General features: G+C 37.8%; 3 protein-coding genes across 5 annotated transcripts; all 3 read left to right on the top strand.

Annotated features, from left to right (window-relative positions):
• The first annotated feature begins 639 nt into the window (after positions 1 to 639).
• LOC113082138 (SAC3 domain-containing protein 1) lies at positions 640 to 3,707 on the top strand. The gene is made up of 4 exons (XM_026254012.1): positions 640 to 701; positions 1,417 to 1,789; positions 1,862 to 2,138; positions 3,147 to 3,707. The coding sequence occupies exons 1-4, from the start codon at positions 676 to 678 to the stop codon at positions 3,608 to 3,610; spliced, it is 1,140 nt and encodes a 379-aa protein (XP_026109797.1). The 5' UTR covers positions 640 to 675; the 3' UTR covers positions 3,611 to 3,707.
• An 834-nt stretch (positions 3,708 to 4,541) lies between these two features.
• On the top strand, positions 4,542 to 9,644 carry LOC113082135 (MRG/MORF4L-binding protein-like). 3 transcript variants are annotated; one of them, XM_026254009.1, is made up of 6 exons: positions 4,542 to 4,734; positions 5,232 to 5,353; positions 6,403 to 6,484; positions 6,569 to 6,643; positions 6,856 to 6,892; positions 8,803 to 9,036. In XM_026254009.1, exons 1-6 carry the CDS (start codon positions 4,599 to 4,601, stop codon positions 8,894 to 8,896), a joined length of 546 nt encoding a protein of 181 aa, XP_026109794.1. In that variant the 5' UTR covers positions 4,542 to 4,598; the 3' UTR covers positions 8,897 to 9,036. The 3 variants fall into 3 exon arrangements, with proteins under 3 accessions (XP_026109794.1, XP_026109793.1, XP_026109792.1); XM_026254008.1 differs by having other exon boundaries at positions 6,856 to 7,004; positions 8,803 to 8,972; XM_026254007.1 differs by lacking the exon at positions 6,856 to 6,892 and having other exon boundaries at positions 4,543 to 4,734; positions 8,803 to 9,644.
• Positions 9,645 to 11,507: 1,863 nt separating this feature from the next.
• Positions 11,508 to 19,472, top strand: LOC113082137 (elongation factor 1-alpha 2-like). The gene is made up of 7 exons (XM_026254011.1): positions 11,508 to 12,066; positions 13,206 to 13,385; positions 14,463 to 14,759; positions 14,848 to 14,998; positions 15,148 to 15,404; positions 15,477 to 15,711; positions 19,141 to 19,472. Exons 1-7 carry the CDS (start codon positions 11,923 to 11,925, stop codon positions 19,266 to 19,268), a joined length of 1,392 nt encoding a protein of 463 aa, XP_026109796.1. The 5' UTR covers positions 11,508 to 11,922; the 3' UTR covers positions 19,269 to 19,472.
• The last annotated feature ends 10 nt before the right edge of the window (positions 19,473 to 19,482 follow it).

The following is a 19,482-nucleotide window of genomic DNA, read 5'->3' as shown; positions in this document are numbered from 1 at the left end:
TCCCGGAGTAATTCATTTACTCAAACAGTACACTGACTGAACTGCTGTGAAGAGAGAACTGAAGATGAACACCGAGCCGAGCCAGATAACAAACAATACATTGACTCGTTCTGATTTGCTTAACCTGGAGAAAAAAAAAAAAACTTTATTGTGTGGTGATACTATTATATAATATGATGTACTTTCTATCTGCAATTAAAATAAGGATTTTAGATTTTCTAATGATTCCAACCTGATTTATTGAATAATGTTTCTCTTACACAGACAAAGCTGTTGAATGTCTGAATCAGAGTGCACAATATTATATAGAATTAATAGATTATAAAAATTATATAGAAAAGTACTCTGGTTGCTATCAATGGTCAGATATACAGTCCAATTTTCCTACAAAAACCGTTATCAAATCTATTTGTAACTTGTTTAAATAATAATAATAAAAATCTGTAATATTGCATAATTTCATGCTCATAAAAATAAATAAAACGCGTTTTTAACTCGAATTTTAAATACTTTTATTTTGTGCTTTTTGTGTGTGTTTCAAGCATAGACAGTAAAAGAATAATAAATATTACGTAGCACTTATCGGATATGACGTACAACTGTATGACAACTGGCGACCAATCAGAGCTGTCTTCATGGCACGTGACGTCTGTGCAGTCGTTCTCGACCCGACCAATGAACAAAACAGCCATGAGCAACGCGTGAGTCTTCCTCCCTAAAGCTTGTTTTTATTTCGATGAACACATATATATAGATACCGATCAAAAAGCTTAACTGTTGCCATTTGATACAAGGAGTCAGCGCACTCCACAGACAGAAACAGATTGCGTTCGTTGTGACAAAGCGCATGTCATTGCAGTATGAAGCAGCACATACAGGTTACTGCATGAACAAGTCCGATTGTTGATGAATAAAATGTGTTTGGCAATGTAGTTTGGAAATAATTCTTTTTCAGTCAGTGCCAGCAATGAGAAAGAATGCAGTGAGCATCTTACAGACCTCTGCAACAATAAAAACTTAACTCTCTTTCACACACACTTAAACACACACCACCTGTCAAAACCTTTTTTTTTTAAAGTCTTTTGTGTTTACCGAGGCTATATTGCAATTTTAAATAGGCGTAGTACATTGTAAACTAATTTATTCCTGTGTAGCATAACTGAATTTTCAGCAGTTAATACTTTAATAATTTGCTGCAGATTTGATCAATTATTGAGGCCTATATGGTTCTTTTTATTATCAATGTTGAAAACTACTGTTACGCTACTTAATATTTTTGTAAAAAACACGTTTTTGTTTCTTCAGGAGTCTATGTGAGAATCAGTGACTTATTTCAAAAAACATTAAAATTGAATTATTTCAAACTTTTGATCAGTTTAAGCTCTCAGTATGCTTTCGTTCTTGTTTGATGTCCAGGAGGCATCAGTCTAGGAGGGGCCGAGGACACAGGCAGAAGGAACCGGGTCGAGCGAACAGAGATCAGCTGGAGGAGCAGAAAGCTGAGGACTCTGTGCCTCGTGGCACCTGTATGACTATGTGTCCTGTCTGTGAGTTACGCCAGCGGGAAGCACAGAATCGACTGCACAGGTTTGAGATGGTGACAGGCACAGAGCGGGATCGTTTGCCGCGTGCTGATGTCTCACGTGCCGTCAAAGAGTATTCGAGACCTGCAGCAGGGAAAGACTCCACAAGAGCCAGCGACCTTCGACCTCCATCTGTGCTTTTAAACACTGTGTGTTATCTAGTCGATGAGATTGCAGCTTCCTCTACATTTCAGCCATGGACGGAGGTATGGAAATGACATCTTGTTATTCCTGTAATATGATGGCCATTTCAATCATGTCTTATTAATGATCCTCAGGTGTATAGTTTTGTGTTTGACCGTCTGCGTAGCGTCCGTCAGGACATGATTATCCAGCGTGTGTCGGGGCCGGACTGTGTGGCCGTGCTGGAGAAAAGCGTGCGTTTCCTTCTCTACTCCTCCTACAGACTCTGCGGGCAGCAGCTTCAGTATTTCGACCCGCGCATCAATGACACTCACCTGCAGGAATGCTTGAGCTGGTTGCTGGAGAGCTACAGAGATGGGAAGCACCAGCATCAGGAGGAGTATCAGGCTCTGAGTCTTCTCTATAACTTGGGTGAGTGAGCCACAGCTGCTAGGGCTCTCACTGTCAGGATATTGATCAACTGTTGTCATTATTTACAGTTCTTCCCCCCCTTGATTCTTTCAACTTAGACTTTTTGCTCCATTTTTCAACATATGACTAATGTCTTATACATTAGCTTAGTCCAAATCTGCTATAATGGAATAACAGGTTTTATTTAAGTGATTTTACTGGATTCAAATAAAAGATTTTGTTTTATGAGACAATAAAACAACCACTCCTTTCATGGAAACAACAAAAAATGTCACACTTTGTCTGTCTAAAACACGTGCACAATACAGGGCCGTATTATTGGGAGGCCTGCAGAGGTCTACACACATTTCCTAAATATCATTAACATGCTGTTTGTCAGAGACTACCTAATGAAGAACATACATGAGAATACATTTGTTCTTCACTCGCTGAAACTGACAGTGGATTTTTATCTTTATCTTATCTTTTCAGTTGTTTAAAAGATTAAGGCAGTTGTAAAAGTTTAATAAAATGTTGTTTCATTTTCCAGTAAAAGCTAATACGTTTTTTTACATGATTTTTTCAGTTTATTAGTAGATTTGAACCTGTATGAGAGTGGGGGGGGTGGCATGTATACTTAGGCGCACATTTGTTTCTATTAAATGTTTATATGGTATCTAATAAATACTGTAAATTGTGACCTGTTCCCCTACTGTGACTGTTTGTTACTTGGCAAACATTCTGCTATCAGTATTTACCAAATACATTTTCCTTGTTAAGCATTGTAACGATTGGCAGCATGGTTAAAATTGAATTTAGAACAGCTTCTAGTTGTAACAGCATGATGTAAAAATACTAAACCATGACTTATTGGCATATTGCTTAAATAACATAAAAATAACACTGTGTTTTCAGTTTTTTTTTCTCAGTTTCATTAATGCTTCCCCACACATTCCACAGTTTTCAGTGTAAAAAACACAAATGAACTACCATCAGAGATAAACCGATATATTTTTTTCATGCTTTCAGGTTCACCTGAGGCCATTCAACATGTTCTTGAGCTGCCCGAGAGAATCCGCAGCTCTTCGGCTGTTCAGCTGGCTCTGGCCGTAAGCAGAGCACATATGGAGCGCAATCCAGTCCGGCTGCTCCGTCTAGCCCAGAGACTGGACTTCATCCAGGTCTGTGCCGTCCACAGACACCTGCTGCGCTGCAGGAGAGACCTGCTCCTGCTCTACAGCCACGGACACAGCAGCCGAAACTGCCGCTACCCGCTCCAGAGACTGGCACGCCTGCTCTTTCTGAAGGACACGCTGACTGCAGAGCTGTGTCAGGTGCATGGAGTAAACGTCACCGGAGACTGGGTGAACTTCTCTAAGAGCTCCTTCACTGACGCTGCGTCTGGAGATGTGCAGTGCAGACGTATGCATGAGCCGCTGGGTGACGAGCAGTGGAACGGTCCTGCTGACAGCGTGATTCATGCCTGTGTCTGAAACCATTGATAAACTATTGTACTGTTTGTTTCTCTACCTTTTATTTTTTTGGGGTCATGTCTTATATGTATTTTTTTAACAATAAATATTGCAGAACAACCTCCCACTTCTGAATTCATCCAAAAACGTGTGAATTTTCAATAAAGCTTTCATATTTTAAAGGAACTCAGCTTTTCAGTGGCCTGAGTAACAGACCCTTAAACAACATATGATCAGCTCTTCTAAATAATTTCCATGTGCAAATAAAGAGATAGAGCAATGGAGTGTAATTAATTGAGGCAATCTTAAAATATTAATCATTATTCAATTTATATATAATTTTGTGTTTTTTTGTGTGTGTGTGTGTGTTTTGTTTAACTTTTAACTGTGAATTATGTAGTTTATCATGAAATGTGAATTGTCTCAAGTAATACTCGATAAACAGTTTTATCCACCATACATATAACGTAACATTTCACTAACAATTTATTAATATTCATTTATTAATTTAATATTAAAGCTACAAATTTATTGCATTTAAAACTACATATTATTTAATTATAAAACGTTCTACAAGTCTCTGTGCATATAAAAATAATTAATACTGTTTTTTTTTTTTTTTTAAGTGAAATTAAGCATTATACATTGACAAGAGTTTTGGTAGCCTAAATTTTGCTAAACAAAATGGGCAAATTTTCCGATTTATTATCTATTTCTTATGGTCCATCTATTAAACGAATTTGCACAGAAAACTACATTAATAACAAACCCCCATGTGAGCAAAAGAGTGCCATTCTAATAAATAAATAAAAAAGTAAACTTTGAAAATATGATAAATATAAAGTATATATATTTGTTGCTGTTTTTTTTATGAAACCCATAGACTGTCTAAAAACAGACGAAACCAGATGGTAAATCTCTAATGATCTGTTAAGTGTCTGGTCGTGTTGTTGAGTCCTGCGCTGATCCGAGTCCGACTCTGACTGCAGCAGTGTGTCTCTGGAGGAACATGGGGGAAGCGGAGACTCTGCCATCCGACGACAAACAAGCAGAAACCGGCATCTGCACCGCCGAGGAGTCCATCGTATGGAGTCAAGAAGTAGAAGTGTGTCTTTTTCACGCAATGCTGGGTCATAAACCCGTCGGTAAGATGAATTCATTTGGATTTGATCGTGATTAACAGGCCCTGATCTCTACATGCGCAACGATGTAACATCATGAATAAGACAATGAGCTCATTTTTTACCCTTTAAGTATCTGAAATCAAGTAATAATACAGTTATTTAATCATACCAATCAGATTTTTAAATACTGATAAAGATTTTTAAGTTAATTTTAGCGTTTTTAGTGATACTTTAGCGAGCGTTATCGAGTCCAGTTGCTATTTGTTAAAATACATTTGAATATAGTGATACAAATGTGATTTTCTATTGTAGACTATTGTTGAATTTGTCTATTTTAATAACTAATATTGTGTTTATGGATGTAGTAACTTAAAGCAGTTAATGTGTGTTGACTTTAGCAAACATTATCGCGGCTGCTAACTAGCATGATAGCATCACGGCTAGGCTAAGTTACAGCAACACTGTTTTTTTCTGTGCTGTAAGGAGCGTGTCTCTGTGTATATGTCTCATATTTTCAGGAGTGAATCGTCATTTCCACATGATCTGTATTCGTGATAAGTTCAGTCAGAACATCGGCAGGCAGGTGTCCTCTAAAGTCATCTGGGATCACCTGAGCACCATGTACGACATGCAGGCGCTGGTGAGACAACTCAACTCGTGCTTTCTTGCGATTGGGAGGTTTATTTTCTGAGATTCATTCACCGCATGCATTAGACATCACAACAATTTAATGCTATCTAGTATATGTGGGATCCAAAGGTTCAGATTGAAAATGTGGTATTTAAAATTAAAATATTGCATCATTTTAAACCCTGGATATTATTTAAGTTTTAGTGTTTTCCAAACAATTTGAACGTTATGATGTATAATTAATACATTTAAGATTCTCCACTCAGTAATAAGTAAGCTAATTTGTGATAATGTTCAAATGACAGTAATATGTTCAATACTAAGACTGTATTTACAGTATGTTACTTTTTCAGTCCAGCCTCTCATTGTTATTGAGATAATTAAAATACAAATTTAAGTTTTTAAAATCAGGTAAATGCTAAATAAAAGCATTTTCACTCATGTTCTTAGACTTTCTGACCCAAATATTGTGATGGAACCACTTAATTTCCAGCTAGTTTGCAAGGTAACATTTCTCATTTTAATTTAGTTTAACTTAAAAAACACACACACACACACATATATATATATATATATATATATATGCATTTATCTATGTATATGTATGTATGTATGACTAAAACACAAGAAAATAATTCAAACTTGAACTAAAATTGAATGAAAACTAAAAACATAAACAAATAAAAAATAAACAAATTAAACGTATGAATAAAAATCCATAATAGTATTTCAGTTATACTAAAATAACACTGGATGGGCCAATATGTGTTAGGACAATTTATTGATAACTATATATATATATATATATATATATATATATATATATATATATATATATATATATATATATATATTTAGAATATTTACAAATTTATATTAACACTTTTATTATCCCAAATTAAACACTGTTAGGGTGATCAGGACACCATCATGAGCCCTAGATATCACACCATTGAATATTTTTTTTCTTTTATTGCTGCAGTTTCCAGCAGGGATAAATAAAGTTGATTCTACAATAGCTCTCAAATCTAATCAGTACATTTCTTTTTATTCCTGCAGCATGAATCAGAAATACTCCCGTTTCCAAACTCGGAGAAGAGCTTTGTGCTGCCTGAAGAGATCATACAGGAAGTCAAGGAAGGTGAGCACCTTGTAGTCTTGTGATTTACTGCTGATCCGTTTGATTTGACTGATTTACTTAAAAGCTCTTATTGTCTTCGTACAGGTAAAGTAGGATCTGAAGACGAAGTAAAAGAGGAGTTCAAAGAAGAGAGTGACCCACCTGCAACCCACGAAGAAGGTTCTCTTCTCCTTCACTCTTTATTTATCTCATCTACTCACCCCTTCTTTTTCCTTTCCCTCCCTCTCTCTCTCTCTCTCTCTTTCCTTTTGACGAACACCGTCTATTAAATCCTGCGTCATTGCATCACTTTTTTTTTGTTCTGGATCGTTCTCCCGTTGGCGTGAAGCTCAGCGTGGCTCACACTGGTCATTTGTGTCTCATTTTCAAAGGTCTGGGTCCCAGTATGGCTGGCCAGGATTTTGCGAGGTATGGACAGAAGAAAACGTTTCGCTCTGTTCCAAAGCTCCAGCTTGAGCTCAGTACAGACCAGCTCATTACCAGAGGCCTCTGTAGACAACCTTCAGAGACCTCTGACCATGTGCGTCTTTCTCTCCGTCTTTCTCTCGCTGTCCTCCTTTCTCTTTTGTCTTTTTTTTTTGTGTGTTCTGTGCACCCTAGCTTATGTTATTATTCTCTGTGTGTATGAAGCATGGCATCTTAAGGGGGTTTGCTTGTTGAACAGCTGCAGCTTTGTATGCTTTTAAGATCCCTTGCACATTCACCAGTTTTTCACAAATTAACAGTAACTAGGTTGAAGAAATAATACACACTGATTTATCCTTTAATTTGAAAATTGTTAGTCATTAAAGCAGACAGGAAAATTTGGTAATTAAAATTTTAAAAATATAATTATAGGCTTTAAAACCATCAGAGATCCCTGGTGTTTTGCCCCATGCTTGTTGCCTACATAGATAGCGTATCAACTTTTTTGACAAAGGTGTCCTGTTATATTGATTGGACAAAATGATGCGCATTTCTTTTTGAAATGTAAATATGTCAAATTTACTAATTTTTAAAACAAACCCCTGATCAAATAAATAACATAAAATAAATCTCTTAATATAAATAAACTTTGATCTTGCAGGTGCTCTTTCCTTTTTAAATGAGAGGAAACCACTACATTTTAATCTGAATACAAACAAATATGTTGCATTGATGAAGCTTGAACTGTTTTTAATCTAAATTAGATTGTATGATTTTGAAATTTGAAGCAAAAACAGAACGGTCGGACTTTAGCTTTGTGAAACTATACCGCTTAAAACATCAGCAGGAAAGAGCAGCAGCAGACGGGCTCAATGAGACGCAAATTCACTCTCTGACAGCAGGTGGCACTTGTGGAACAGCAACAATATTGCGTTTCTTTGGTTAAAACACACAATTTTGTAAGTAGAGTTGCAGGTAAATTTCAGGAAATTGGGCAGTAATTTTGGGAACTAATGGAAAATTAAAATATTTTCAAGTAATTAGATTTCAGAAAAGTTCCGGAAAGTTTCTGGAATTTTACCGAATTTATTTTCGCCCTTTATTAGCCCTATTTGTAAGTGACTCATTTGTAACCCTCTGCCTAGGCAGCTGCATACAATTAGCACAAATACACTCCACTTATTTCATGTAGAATGTTGTATTAGCATTTTGCTTACAACACAATAAGATAATAAGCATAAGGTGTGTTCGCATCATGTTGGAATTTTTCGTAATTATGAGATTATGACTTGTAAAAAGCATTCATGTCGTCAACAATTTGTAAATTTGTAATTTTCTGAAAGCTCAAATTAACATCAAATGAAAACGCGCAACTAGAAATAAGGTATTGGGTTGCCATCTAGTAATTAACGGTAATTACAACATGACGTGAACACAAAAATAAACAGTATACAGATATAGGTTAAAATACTGAATGGAAAATTAAAACCATTTCTCTTGCTTTGCCTATCTAGGACTTTGCACTGCTCATTGCAGTGTACTCTGGGATTTCTTTTCCACAATGCTGTCTTAATATTTGGCTAAAATGTGGGGATTATGCATTCACAAAATTAATAGTTTAATTTATTTGTATCTTTGGAGCTTATTATATTATTCATGTAATATACTCCCAATTTCTGTTGATAAAAAGGTGTAAAAACAAGCAGCTTTGTCATAATCACAGCACATTTTGCAAGCTAATATCGGGCTTCATTTAGCACAGAAATTACCTGCCACTTTTTAATTATGATAGAAATAAATAATTTTGGTGCATATGTTTTTTTCATTTCTTTTGTAGTGGTTTTTCATCTGTTTTGTTCTTTGTGTTCCCATATCCGACCCTTATTTCCCCATTTCCCTTTTCCCTTCGTCAGGCAGCAATTCCTCGGTGAAGATGTCGGAGAGGTCGGGCAGCGGGCGCGAGAAAGAGAAAGAGAAAGAGCGGGCCGAGAGGGGGGGCTCAGGTGAGACGGGCAGCGGGTCGAAAGAATCATCCGGGGAAAAGAGGAAGAGGAGTCGAGCCGTGGAGAAGGTAATGAACTCCAGCAACCCCTCCAGCCCCGGAGGAGCCAAGCGCCGCAGGACGTAGACGCAGCATGCAGCAGGACGACTTGGGACATCAGACATTTGAAAAGAACTGACAGAGAAAGGTGTAGCTAATATTGGTCGTGCTAGAGCCAATGTGGAAGTGAAATTAGATGGAGAGCAGGGGATGTGATGTTCGTGTGTGATCTGCAGTCCAGAGGTTCACTGCGAGAGGCGTTCCTGTGCTGTTCACAGACAGACGGTGGACATACAGAGAAAGGAAAGTCTGGTGGCTGTGTAGGATATGACTAGACTGATGGGGAAAGTATGATCAACTAATAAGCTTTCCTCTGCTGAGTTTGGAAAAACCTTTTTCTTTTTTTTAAGATTTGTGGGAATTTTAAGTGGTAGCTTTATTTTATTTTTGTCGGTTCTCGAGACGGACCAGAGTATCAACTAGTTTGTTGTGTGATTTATTAGGGCTTACACTGCAAATAAGCTGAGCTAGACATGTTATTACGTAACTGTTTGAAATAACCTGATTGTATTAGCCGATGAGATGGTCATTGATCAAATGCATCGTGAGTAGTGATGGTATTTGGTTTCTGAGTCATGCTTGTTTTACATTTCTGACCGAACATGTTAAACACATCAGGAGGATGTCCCTGATTAAAAAAATGATAATGAACTATATTGGTCTGATTTGACTTCTTAATTCCTAATCTGCCATTGAACAATATTTAATATGTTAGCCTCCCTTTGATCTTTCCCTGGTCTAAACATAAATGATCCAGAGAGAGATTTAAAATTTTTAATTTGGTGATTAAGGTGTTTACACAGCACAAATGTTTTCAACATTGATAATGTTTTTCTGAAAAATCATGTGACACTGAAGACTGGAGTAATGGCTGCTGAAAATTCATTTTTTCCGTAACAGAAATAAATGACTAATAAAAGGAATATAAAAATCTAAATAATGAAAATAGCTTTGGTGAGCATAATTTTTTTTTTTTTTTGTCTTCAGGCCCTCTGCTAATTCTAACGTTGTACACACACTCACAGTGTACTGTAGATCTTCAAATTAAGAGTTTTTTCCCAAGGAAGTCTAGAGTCAATTTGAGGTCCTTATGTAATGTATTGTTAATACAGAATGAGATCATTTTAAGATTCTTTAGTTGGGTAATAAGTTTTTCTTGCTCATACAAAGGCATTACTAGCACTTTTTTGTAGATATTACAATTACTAAAAGAAGTATTTTGGCCTGTGTAAGTAGCAAATGCAGTATGTTCTGCAAAATAAACATTAAATAAAAATATCTGTATGAAATAAGCAGAAGAATGATGGTCAAAATATAATTGATTGATTATTTTTTCAAAGATCAGGCCAGAAAACTGATCAGACCACTATAATATATGTATGTAATTTTAGATGTACCAAATACATAGAAATAGTTACCTCTGGAATAACTTTGTAAAAAAATTTTTTTAAATAATTTTTCTTTTTATTATTATGAGTCTGGTGTTATATTTCAGACCCAGACAGGGAACCAGGTTGATTCTTAGCCAGCAGGAGTTAATGGAGGGTAAGATGCTGAGTCACTGGACGCTGCTCTATTGCAGTGTGTTCCTCCTCCATCTCTCGTACTCTTCCTCTCGGCTCGTTTCTGCTGCTGTTGCAGCTGTCTCACTGCAGTCCCTCACCGCCAGCCTCCCCCCGCTCCGAGTGCCGCATTGCTGTATCAAAGTGTGGTGAGTATATTACACACACAGACTTGGACCGTGCAGGAGCACCGTGTGTGTTTGCTGAGGGGAGAACAGGGTCCGCCTGTCCGTTGCAGGTAAGAGGCCACAATCATCCTAATGCTGTTAGACTTTAACTATACTCATACCAGTCAACAGCTTCTTTTCCTATTGTGTTTTTATTTAGTACTGTCCTGATGAAACTATTCTATATTACTTGTTATTTGATACAGTATATCAATTAATAGCAGAATTTAAACATCCTGTTCAAAAGCATGTCTTGTTTCCTCCTGCGTCAAATACTGTTCGTAAGCACTTGTGATAGTTGTGCATGAGTTCCTGGTTTGTCCCGTACAGTAAAGCTACCCAATGTATTTGACAAAAAGCCTCCAGGCTTCTTTGCATATTCTACACATTTGAGTTTTCCCACAGTTGAGGTATGATTTTAACATCCAGCTTTTTTTTTACTCTCAATTGAGGGACTCACTTGACTTGTTAAAAACTATAAGAGCTGCTCAGAGAGGCAATATATATCTTAAAAAGCAAGGTCAGTGTCAGCCTTTGCTTTTGTCAAGGGGTGTTTTTTTTTTTTTTTTTTTTTTTTTTTTTTTTACAGAATTGCTTGTGTAAATTATAATTTTGTCTTTTCTGATATATTCAAATGTTATGCAACTTTGTCAGGTAGTACTAAAAAAAAGAAAATCGTAGTTATCTCACAGATACTGCAAGCGATATGTAAACTTGTAAAAACCTAGTTTTGAAAAAAAATATTTACATTTATAATAATAATATTATTAATAATAATGTTTTGAGATTGTAATTGTGCAAGCCTTTTGTTATGCTGCTAATGTTTACCAAACTGAATGAATGATTAATGATTTCAAACGGTTATCTTTTTTATGTACTGTTCGTGACAAATGTTCAGACATTTCAAATAATATTTCATATATTTTGTATATAATATATAATATAATCATTGTATTATTTATTTATGTAGTATAACTTATCTGAAATATTTATCTCCTATTTTATGTTGTTCAGAAATGATCTTGAATAGCTTAGTTCTGCTGTGCTCTGAAGACTGTTAACTGAACTATGATCAGTAAATATCATAATTAAACATTTAGGATGAACGTCGTGTCTATGTGTTCAAATGTTCTTTGTCCGCGATGGCCGTAGACAGACGAAAGCTCCATCCATTCCCATCCTGTCTTCCTATCCTGTGCCGTCATGGGGAAAGAGAAGATCCACATCAACATTGTGGTCATCGGCCATGTTGATTCTGGGAAATCCACCACCACTGGCCATCTCATCTATAAATGTGGAGGAATTGATAAAAGAACCATTGAGAAGTTTGAAAAAGAGGCTGCTGAGGTAGGTGAACAGGATCTTAAAAAAAATAATAGGAATTTAGCTTTGGTGTTCAAGTGGAATCAGATTGCTGAGTTTGAAGTCAGACTTGTAATAAAGGACTACAGTTGCACCTTCCATTTAAATAGCCAAATCCCTTATGCACTGTGAGAACTGTGGTCTCTGTGCTGAATGATGGGTAACTCCAACCCACTTACTCTGTAGGGTAATTATATAAGAATCTCATCATGCATCACACCATGCCTTCCTCTCCTCTTATGCACTGCAGAGCAGAGGGAGAACTGGTGTGTAATTACATTGAGACATTTACTCTTTGGAAGATGCCATTGGAGATGAAAGGAAAAGATAAGATACAGGGCCTGTGCTCATTAGACTGAGAGAATGAGACTTGAGTAAATGGGTGCAATCCCAGTGAGTCTGACACCTCACCTCTGTCTTTGAGGGTAACTTGTTATTCAAGCAGCAAGATTTAGGTAGTAAAACAGTTCCTGTGGCTCAGTGGTGTAGCATTGCGTTAGGCAGCCTTAGCAGCTCAAAAGGTTGTGGGTTTGATTCCCAGGGAACACGTTAGGTAAAAATGTTAGCCTGAATGCACCAGGTCAATTTGGATAAAAGTGTCTGCTAAATACATAAATATCTAAATATGTGTAACAAAGAGAGTCAGCTGGGGCAAATTATTTATCTCAATGGCACAATATTGAGGCATAATGTATTCCTTACAGGATTTAAACCTTTCATCTGTGAAAATTGTTACTTGGTTTATTGAAGGAATAGTTCTCTGGAGCAAGTGCCAAGCTCAAGGGCAAAATGTTGAGTCATAATGTATGAACTTTTGGATGATTTGAACCTAAAACAGTCCAAATTCCGAGGTCAGGGTTGACAAGTGTTTTTAACACTGCATTTGCACTATACAAATTAGGCACTGCAATGCAGAGTAAACCCTGGCTTTATAATGATTAGAGAATTCTACCTCTGGAACATCACTATACAATTCAGGCAAAATAGGTGTTAGTTTCTGCTAAAATAACACATGTACTGTCAGAATCTTTTAAGATGATTGCTTTTGTGTGTCCACACAACTTAATTTTTTCCTCGGTGAAGGCATGTTTTTCCTGTATGCTCAAATACTTTTGTTTTGGCAGATGGGAAAAGGTTCCTTTAAGTACGCCTGGGTTCTGGACAAGCTGAAGGCCGAGAGGGAGAGAGGGATTACCATAGACATTTCACTCTGGAAGTTTGAGACCACCAAGTACTACATAACTATAATAGATGCTCCAGGACACAGAGACTTCATCAAGAACATGATCACTGGAACGTCTCAGGTAAGACAGTACTAGCTCAGCTACAACTATTTACGAGAACTGGTGGCATATCAATGCTTGGTCAAGTTGAGTCAAGTCACCTTTATTTATATAGCGCTTTAAACGAAATACATTGCGTCAAAGCAACTGAACAACATTCATTAGCAAAACAGTGTGTCAATAATGCAGATTGACAGTTAAAGGCAGTTCATCATTGAATTCAGTGATGTCATCTCTGTTCAGTTTAAATAGTGTCTGTGCATTTATTTGCAATCATGTCAACGATATCGCTGTAGATGAAGTGACCCCAACTAAGCAAGCCAGAGGCGACAGCGGCAAGGAACCGAAACTCCATCGGTGACAGAATGGAGAAAAAAAACCTTGGGAGAAACCAGGCTCAGTTGGGGGCCAGTTCTCCTCTGACCAGACGAAACCAGTAGTTCAATTCCAGGCTGCATCAAAGTCAGATTGTGCAGAAGAATCATCTGTTTCCTGTGGTCTTGTCCTGGTGCTCCTCTGAGACAAGGTCTTTACAGGGGATCTGTATCTGGGCTCTAGTTGTCCTGGTCTCCGCTGTCTTTCAGGGCAGTAGAGGTCCTTTCTAGGTGCTGAACCACCATCTGGTCTGGATACGTACTGGATCCGGGTGACTGCAGTGACCCTCTGATCTGGACACAGACTGGATCTGGTGGCTACGGTGACCTCGAAATAAGAGAGAAACAGACTAATATTAGCGTAGATGCCATTCTTCTAATGATGTAGAAAGTACATAGGGTGTTATGTGAAGTGTTTCCGGTTCCGGTTTACCTAATTAATGCAGCCTAAAAATCCTTTAACGGATTTGGATATTAAAAGCATATTAGTATGTTATGTGTATGCCAGGTTAAAGAGATGGGTCTTTAATCTAGATTTAAACTGCAAAAGTGTCTCTGCCTCCCGAACAATGATAGGTAGGTTATTCCAGAGTTTAGGCGCCAAATAGGAAAAGGACCTGCCGCCCGCAGTTGATTTTGAGAAGTGAGAAGATCCCTAGTACTTATAGATGAATTTTAGTACTTTTATCTTTAAACAATGCGCCTCTCATTCTTTCTCTCCCAGGCGGATTGTGCTGTTCTAATTGTGGCAGCTGGAGTGGGTGAATTTGAGGCGGGCATCTCTAAAAATGGGCAAACAAGGGAACACGCCCTGCTGGCCTACACGCTGGGCGTCAAGCAGCTGATTGTAGCTGTCAACAAGATGGACTCCACGGAGCCGCCGTACAGCGAGAAACGCTATGATGAGATCGTTAAAGAAGTGAGCACCTACATCAAAAAGATCGGTTATAGCCCCGCCTCGGTGCCCTTCGTCCCAATTTCAGGTTGGCATGGTGACAACATGCTAGAACCTTCTTCTAATGTGAGTTTCCTTGGCGTGTGCTTTTGTTAAACTGTTGGCAGAATGCTAGTGGTTTGATTAATAAAATCATCTCATTTGTGCTGTGCAGATGCCCTGGTTTAAAGGCTGGAAGCTGGACAGGAAGGAGCAGCATGCCAGTGGGGTGACTCTACTGGAAGCTCTCGATACCATCATGCCTCCAACACGCCCCACTGACAAACCCTTACGTCTGCCCCTACAAGACGTCTACAAGATCGGAGGTGGGATTAACCCACTCAAATCATGAACATTTTATGGGGTGATGGTATTTTTAGGATCAGCTTGCAGTTATATTTTGAGTTCAGAAAGCTACTACATCAGTATATATACAGAACATGGTTATTCATAGATGCCATGTCTTTCTCTTCAGGTATAGGGACTGTGCCGGTGGGCAGGGTGGAGACCGGTATCCTGCGGCCCAGTATGGTGGTGACCTTTGCCCCAGCCAACATCACTACAGAGGTGAAGTCGGTGGAGATGCATCACGAGTCTCTGACTGAAGCTCTGCCAGGAGATAACGTAGGCTTCAATGTGAAGAATGTGTCTGTAAAAGACATTAGAAGAGGTAACGTTTGTGGGGACAGTAAGTCAGACCCGCCTCAGGAAGCATCAGGGTTTACAGCACAGGTGGGATAATCTTCTTAATATCTTGTCTTGATATTTTTCTGGATTTCTATTCTTTCTCTCTCTTTTTATCAGGTCATCATTTTGAATCACCCAGGACAGATCTGCGCAGGTTACTCTCCTGTCATAGACTGCCACACAGCTCACATTGCCTGTAAGTTTGCCGAGCTTAAGGAGAAGATTGATCGCCGTTCAGGCAAGAAGCTGGAAGACAACCCCAAAAGCCTGAAGTCTGGAGACGCTGCTATTGTGGAAATGATCCCAGGAAAACCAATGTGTGTGGAGAGCTTCTCTCAGTACCCTCCACTAGGTACTGTATGTGTCCACTTACAGTAAATGCTTCTGAATCAATTTATTTTAAATTAAAAATTCAATTACAAATTTAATTTATGCGTTTAGCAGACACTTTTATCCAAAGCGACTTACAGTGCATTCAGGCTATCAATTTTACCTATCATGTGTTCCCAGGGAATCAAACCCCCAACCTTGCGCTTGATGACACAGTGCTCTACCAATTGAGCTACAGGAACACATTTTCATTTTAGTTTTTATTTTTGCATTCTTTTGCATTGTGTTTTGTTTTTCTTTTCTTTTAAGTTTTGCCTTTCTTTTATTTTGTTTGCCTCTGCTTTATTTAATGTTTTCTTTTAATTTGTTTTCCTTTTGGTTTTTTGGCATTGCTTTTTTACATTTTATTTTCTGCTGTATCTATTTATTTGTTCATTATATTGTTTTCTTTTATCATTTCTATCAATATGAATATTTATTTTCCTTTTGCAGTTTATTTATGGTAACATTCATGGGGTGGAAAATATTCATAGAAATGAAACTAATAAAAGAAAGCTCCAAAAAAAAAGGCCATTAAAAAGGGATTAAGATAAATAATTACATTTTTTTTTTTTTAATCACAGAACATAGTTGATTTCAAATCCATGCATAATAAAGATGAAATATAATAAAACCTTGTGCAAGGCTCTGCTAAATAGCTTCTTCATGTCCTCTGAAATAATCCCTATTTAGAAAAAGGTTTTAGAGGCTTTATAAAAAGATGATTATTCATGTATGTTCTTCTCAAATTACAAAGAACCAAGCAACCCAGCATCCTGTGGTTAGGTTTGTCATACTTATTTGAATTGACGTCTCAGGCTCACTGTTGGTCACTCGGTCTCATGATTAATGAGACTCACTGCAGTCATTGTCAGGTTAAAGGTCTGATTCATCAGTAATGTGAGCCTCCACACCATCCTTTTGAAACATGAGCTCATGATTTCATGTTTTTCTCCAGTAAAACCGATTATTAGGCCTGTTTCTTTAAACAGTCTCTCATTACTTTTGACCTGCTGTTTTCAGTGCGACGTGTCATTTTTATTGCATCTTGTGCTTATTATTTTTTTCCCCTAAACTCTCCATTAAAAGTAGTGTTCACTGTAATAAATTAAGCTCACGAGGGGAAATGTATATAAATTAATTATGATTCATTAATTATGATTAATTAAAATGATTTATATGAGCTGCCAGTAGTAACTGTAGCAGAATTAAATTCCAGCGAACATTTAGCATAATTTCATATAAACTCTAAGAAAGGATATTGTCGTGGCCACAGAAAATACTTTCATACAGTATTAATGCATTAGAGCATGTAGCAAAATCGGAATTGTAAAGGGTCATTGATTTGTAAGGCAGAATCAGTAACTCATGTAGTTTGTGCACAAGAGTTTTATTAACTAAACACTAACGCAAACTAGTCTAACAAACGAATAAACAAACACTCATACAGGGGAAAGGGCAATTGAGATTTGATGCATGATACCATCAGGAAAAACTAAAGAATGAAGCTATGAAAAGATTCAGTTAACCACCTGAGTAAAACCATCAGTGCCCGTTTATAACGGGGTCTACAGCTTATACTAAACCTCTGTTTTATTTAGTTAAATGTACGATACTTGCATTTCCTTTGCCTGGAATGAGCGTCTGGATGCAAAGTCTTGATGGTTCGGAGGTTCGGAGGTGTAGGAGTCACGATCACGTTCTTTCAGGTTTTAAAGAGTATGAATTCCAAAGGTTCCCTGACCCAATGGTGATTTGGGAGTTTCTCCAAGTGGAAAGTGCCAAGAGCTAAAAGATCTTTTCTAAGATATTTGGTGAAGGAATGTCAAGGCACGAGGCCTGGCACAAAACATAGGGGTCCAAGAGAGTTCTCGCTCACAAACTCTTAGCACAAGAAAGGAAAGAGCTCGAAGAGAGGAGGCAGAACTGTGTGTGGGCCTTTTTTAAAGTCTAAAAACGGTTCACGCCTCTTAGGATAGGCTGTCCAATGAGAAAGGCTGAAATCCAAGTGGGAGTTTGGAAATACTGGGGAGTAATACAACCCTTTGTGTGAAAGCCTGGTAATTTGCATATGTGGACTGGATCAGAAGTTGATATACAAACTAGTAAGGATTCTTTAGAACACTAATATGTTGAATAGGTATCAACATATAATATACACTCTTGTTTAGATCATCAGAAGATGAATTCATAGATACTAACATGGGTAAGATTACATAAAGGTAAAATTACACGAGTGAGTAGTTCTGTCACAAAGCATGCATAAAACAGTATACAAGACAAAAAGACAATATAGAAGAACAGTAACAACATACACATATATTAGCGGTCATGTTTCAGAGAGATCCTCTCCAAATACTTTTATGTCGCAAAAGTTATACGCACAACCAGCACAATCAGGGAACGTAACGGTCAATTTTGTCACCTCCCCTTTTTAGGGGAAAAGAAACTAGACCTCCCATAGACTTCTAAACAAAATAGCGGCAAAAAGCAACGTCCGTACACAGCTGGCAGGCGTGAATAACTTAAGAAATCCCTGACTAAACATGTCAAGTAATACGTCCACCCTGCCTGCCACACGAGCGTGAAAAGTACATTTAAAAACACATATGTCCAGTACATTCATTTCTCCCCAGTGTCAAACTGATTGTAACAAGAAGTGTCTTACCGGGACATTTACTCGTAACCTCATCGAGTCAGCAAGTAAGCCAGTGAATGATTTTACTTCGTATTTGAAAGTACACCTCTTTTAAATGTATATATTATGACTTTATATTTAGAGTACTGAGTGCACTTTTCTGTCAGCCGTACACCTAGGGCCCTGTCTTAGTTTTCGATTAACATCATACCTAATTCACGATATTTCCATAACAGCAAGATATTGATAGCCATGAATTTCAAATTTGGGGGTTTTACAAACATTATTGGTGCACACAACAACCTTTGGCATGTAGTAAGGTTAGTCCACTTCCTCGATCCAATACTGTATGGCGGTTTGTTTTCCCCTAAAAGTGGGCGCTGACTCTGTTCATAGACGTTCTATGACGCTGCGCCGGTTGTGGGGGATCTTGTCTTGCTGAGGTGTCATGGTTGCCCTGATAACCAGGGTCTGGGAGTCATTCGCAGACATGCCTGACACCTAGTATGTTTATTGGCTGAGGGGTCTGTTGATCATTTGTAGGTCTAATTGAATAATTGATTTAAATCAAATGAAAAATGGTAATGTGTCTGATTTGGTCCAAACACTACATTACCAAGACAATCTTGTTTTTGTCAGACACAATCCTGATAGATCACTGTGGTTGGGTTCAAGTCTTCAGTCAGCTCCCACAAACACAACAGAAAATGGTACTAGTCCTTTCATCGAGCAATTTTCATATTTAAATAAATGTGTTTTTATGTGTTTTCCCAGGACGGTTTGCTGTCAGAGATATGAGACAGACTGTTGCAGTCGGTGTCATCAAAAGTGTGGAGAAGAAGATTGGCGGCAGCGGGAAAGTGACTAAATCTGCCCAGAAAGCTCAAAAAACTGCCAAATGAATCTGAATTTCCAAGTTACTTTGTCACCTCAGGCCCTGTCCCAGCTAACATGCCCCTCATCTGGGCATGCTGTTCCCCCTGTGTGCTTGAAATATACGCTCAAACTGAATGGAGCCTGATGGACTGAAGGAAATAATGAAAGACTGACATTATTACATTTTGACTGGTTGCGCTGTATATTCACTTTTAATAGAAGATCGGCACACATGTTGCA

The sequence above is a fragment of the Carassius auratus genome, unplaced genomic scaffold, assembly GCF_003368295.1.
Source record: "Carassius auratus strain Wakin unplaced genomic scaffold, ASM336829v1 scaf_tig00035768, whole genome shotgun sequence".
Taxonomy (NCBI): Eukaryota; Metazoa; Chordata; class Actinopteri; order Cypriniformes; family Cyprinidae; genus Carassius; species Carassius auratus.
This window is presented reverse-complemented; position numbering and strand designations above follow the sequence as displayed.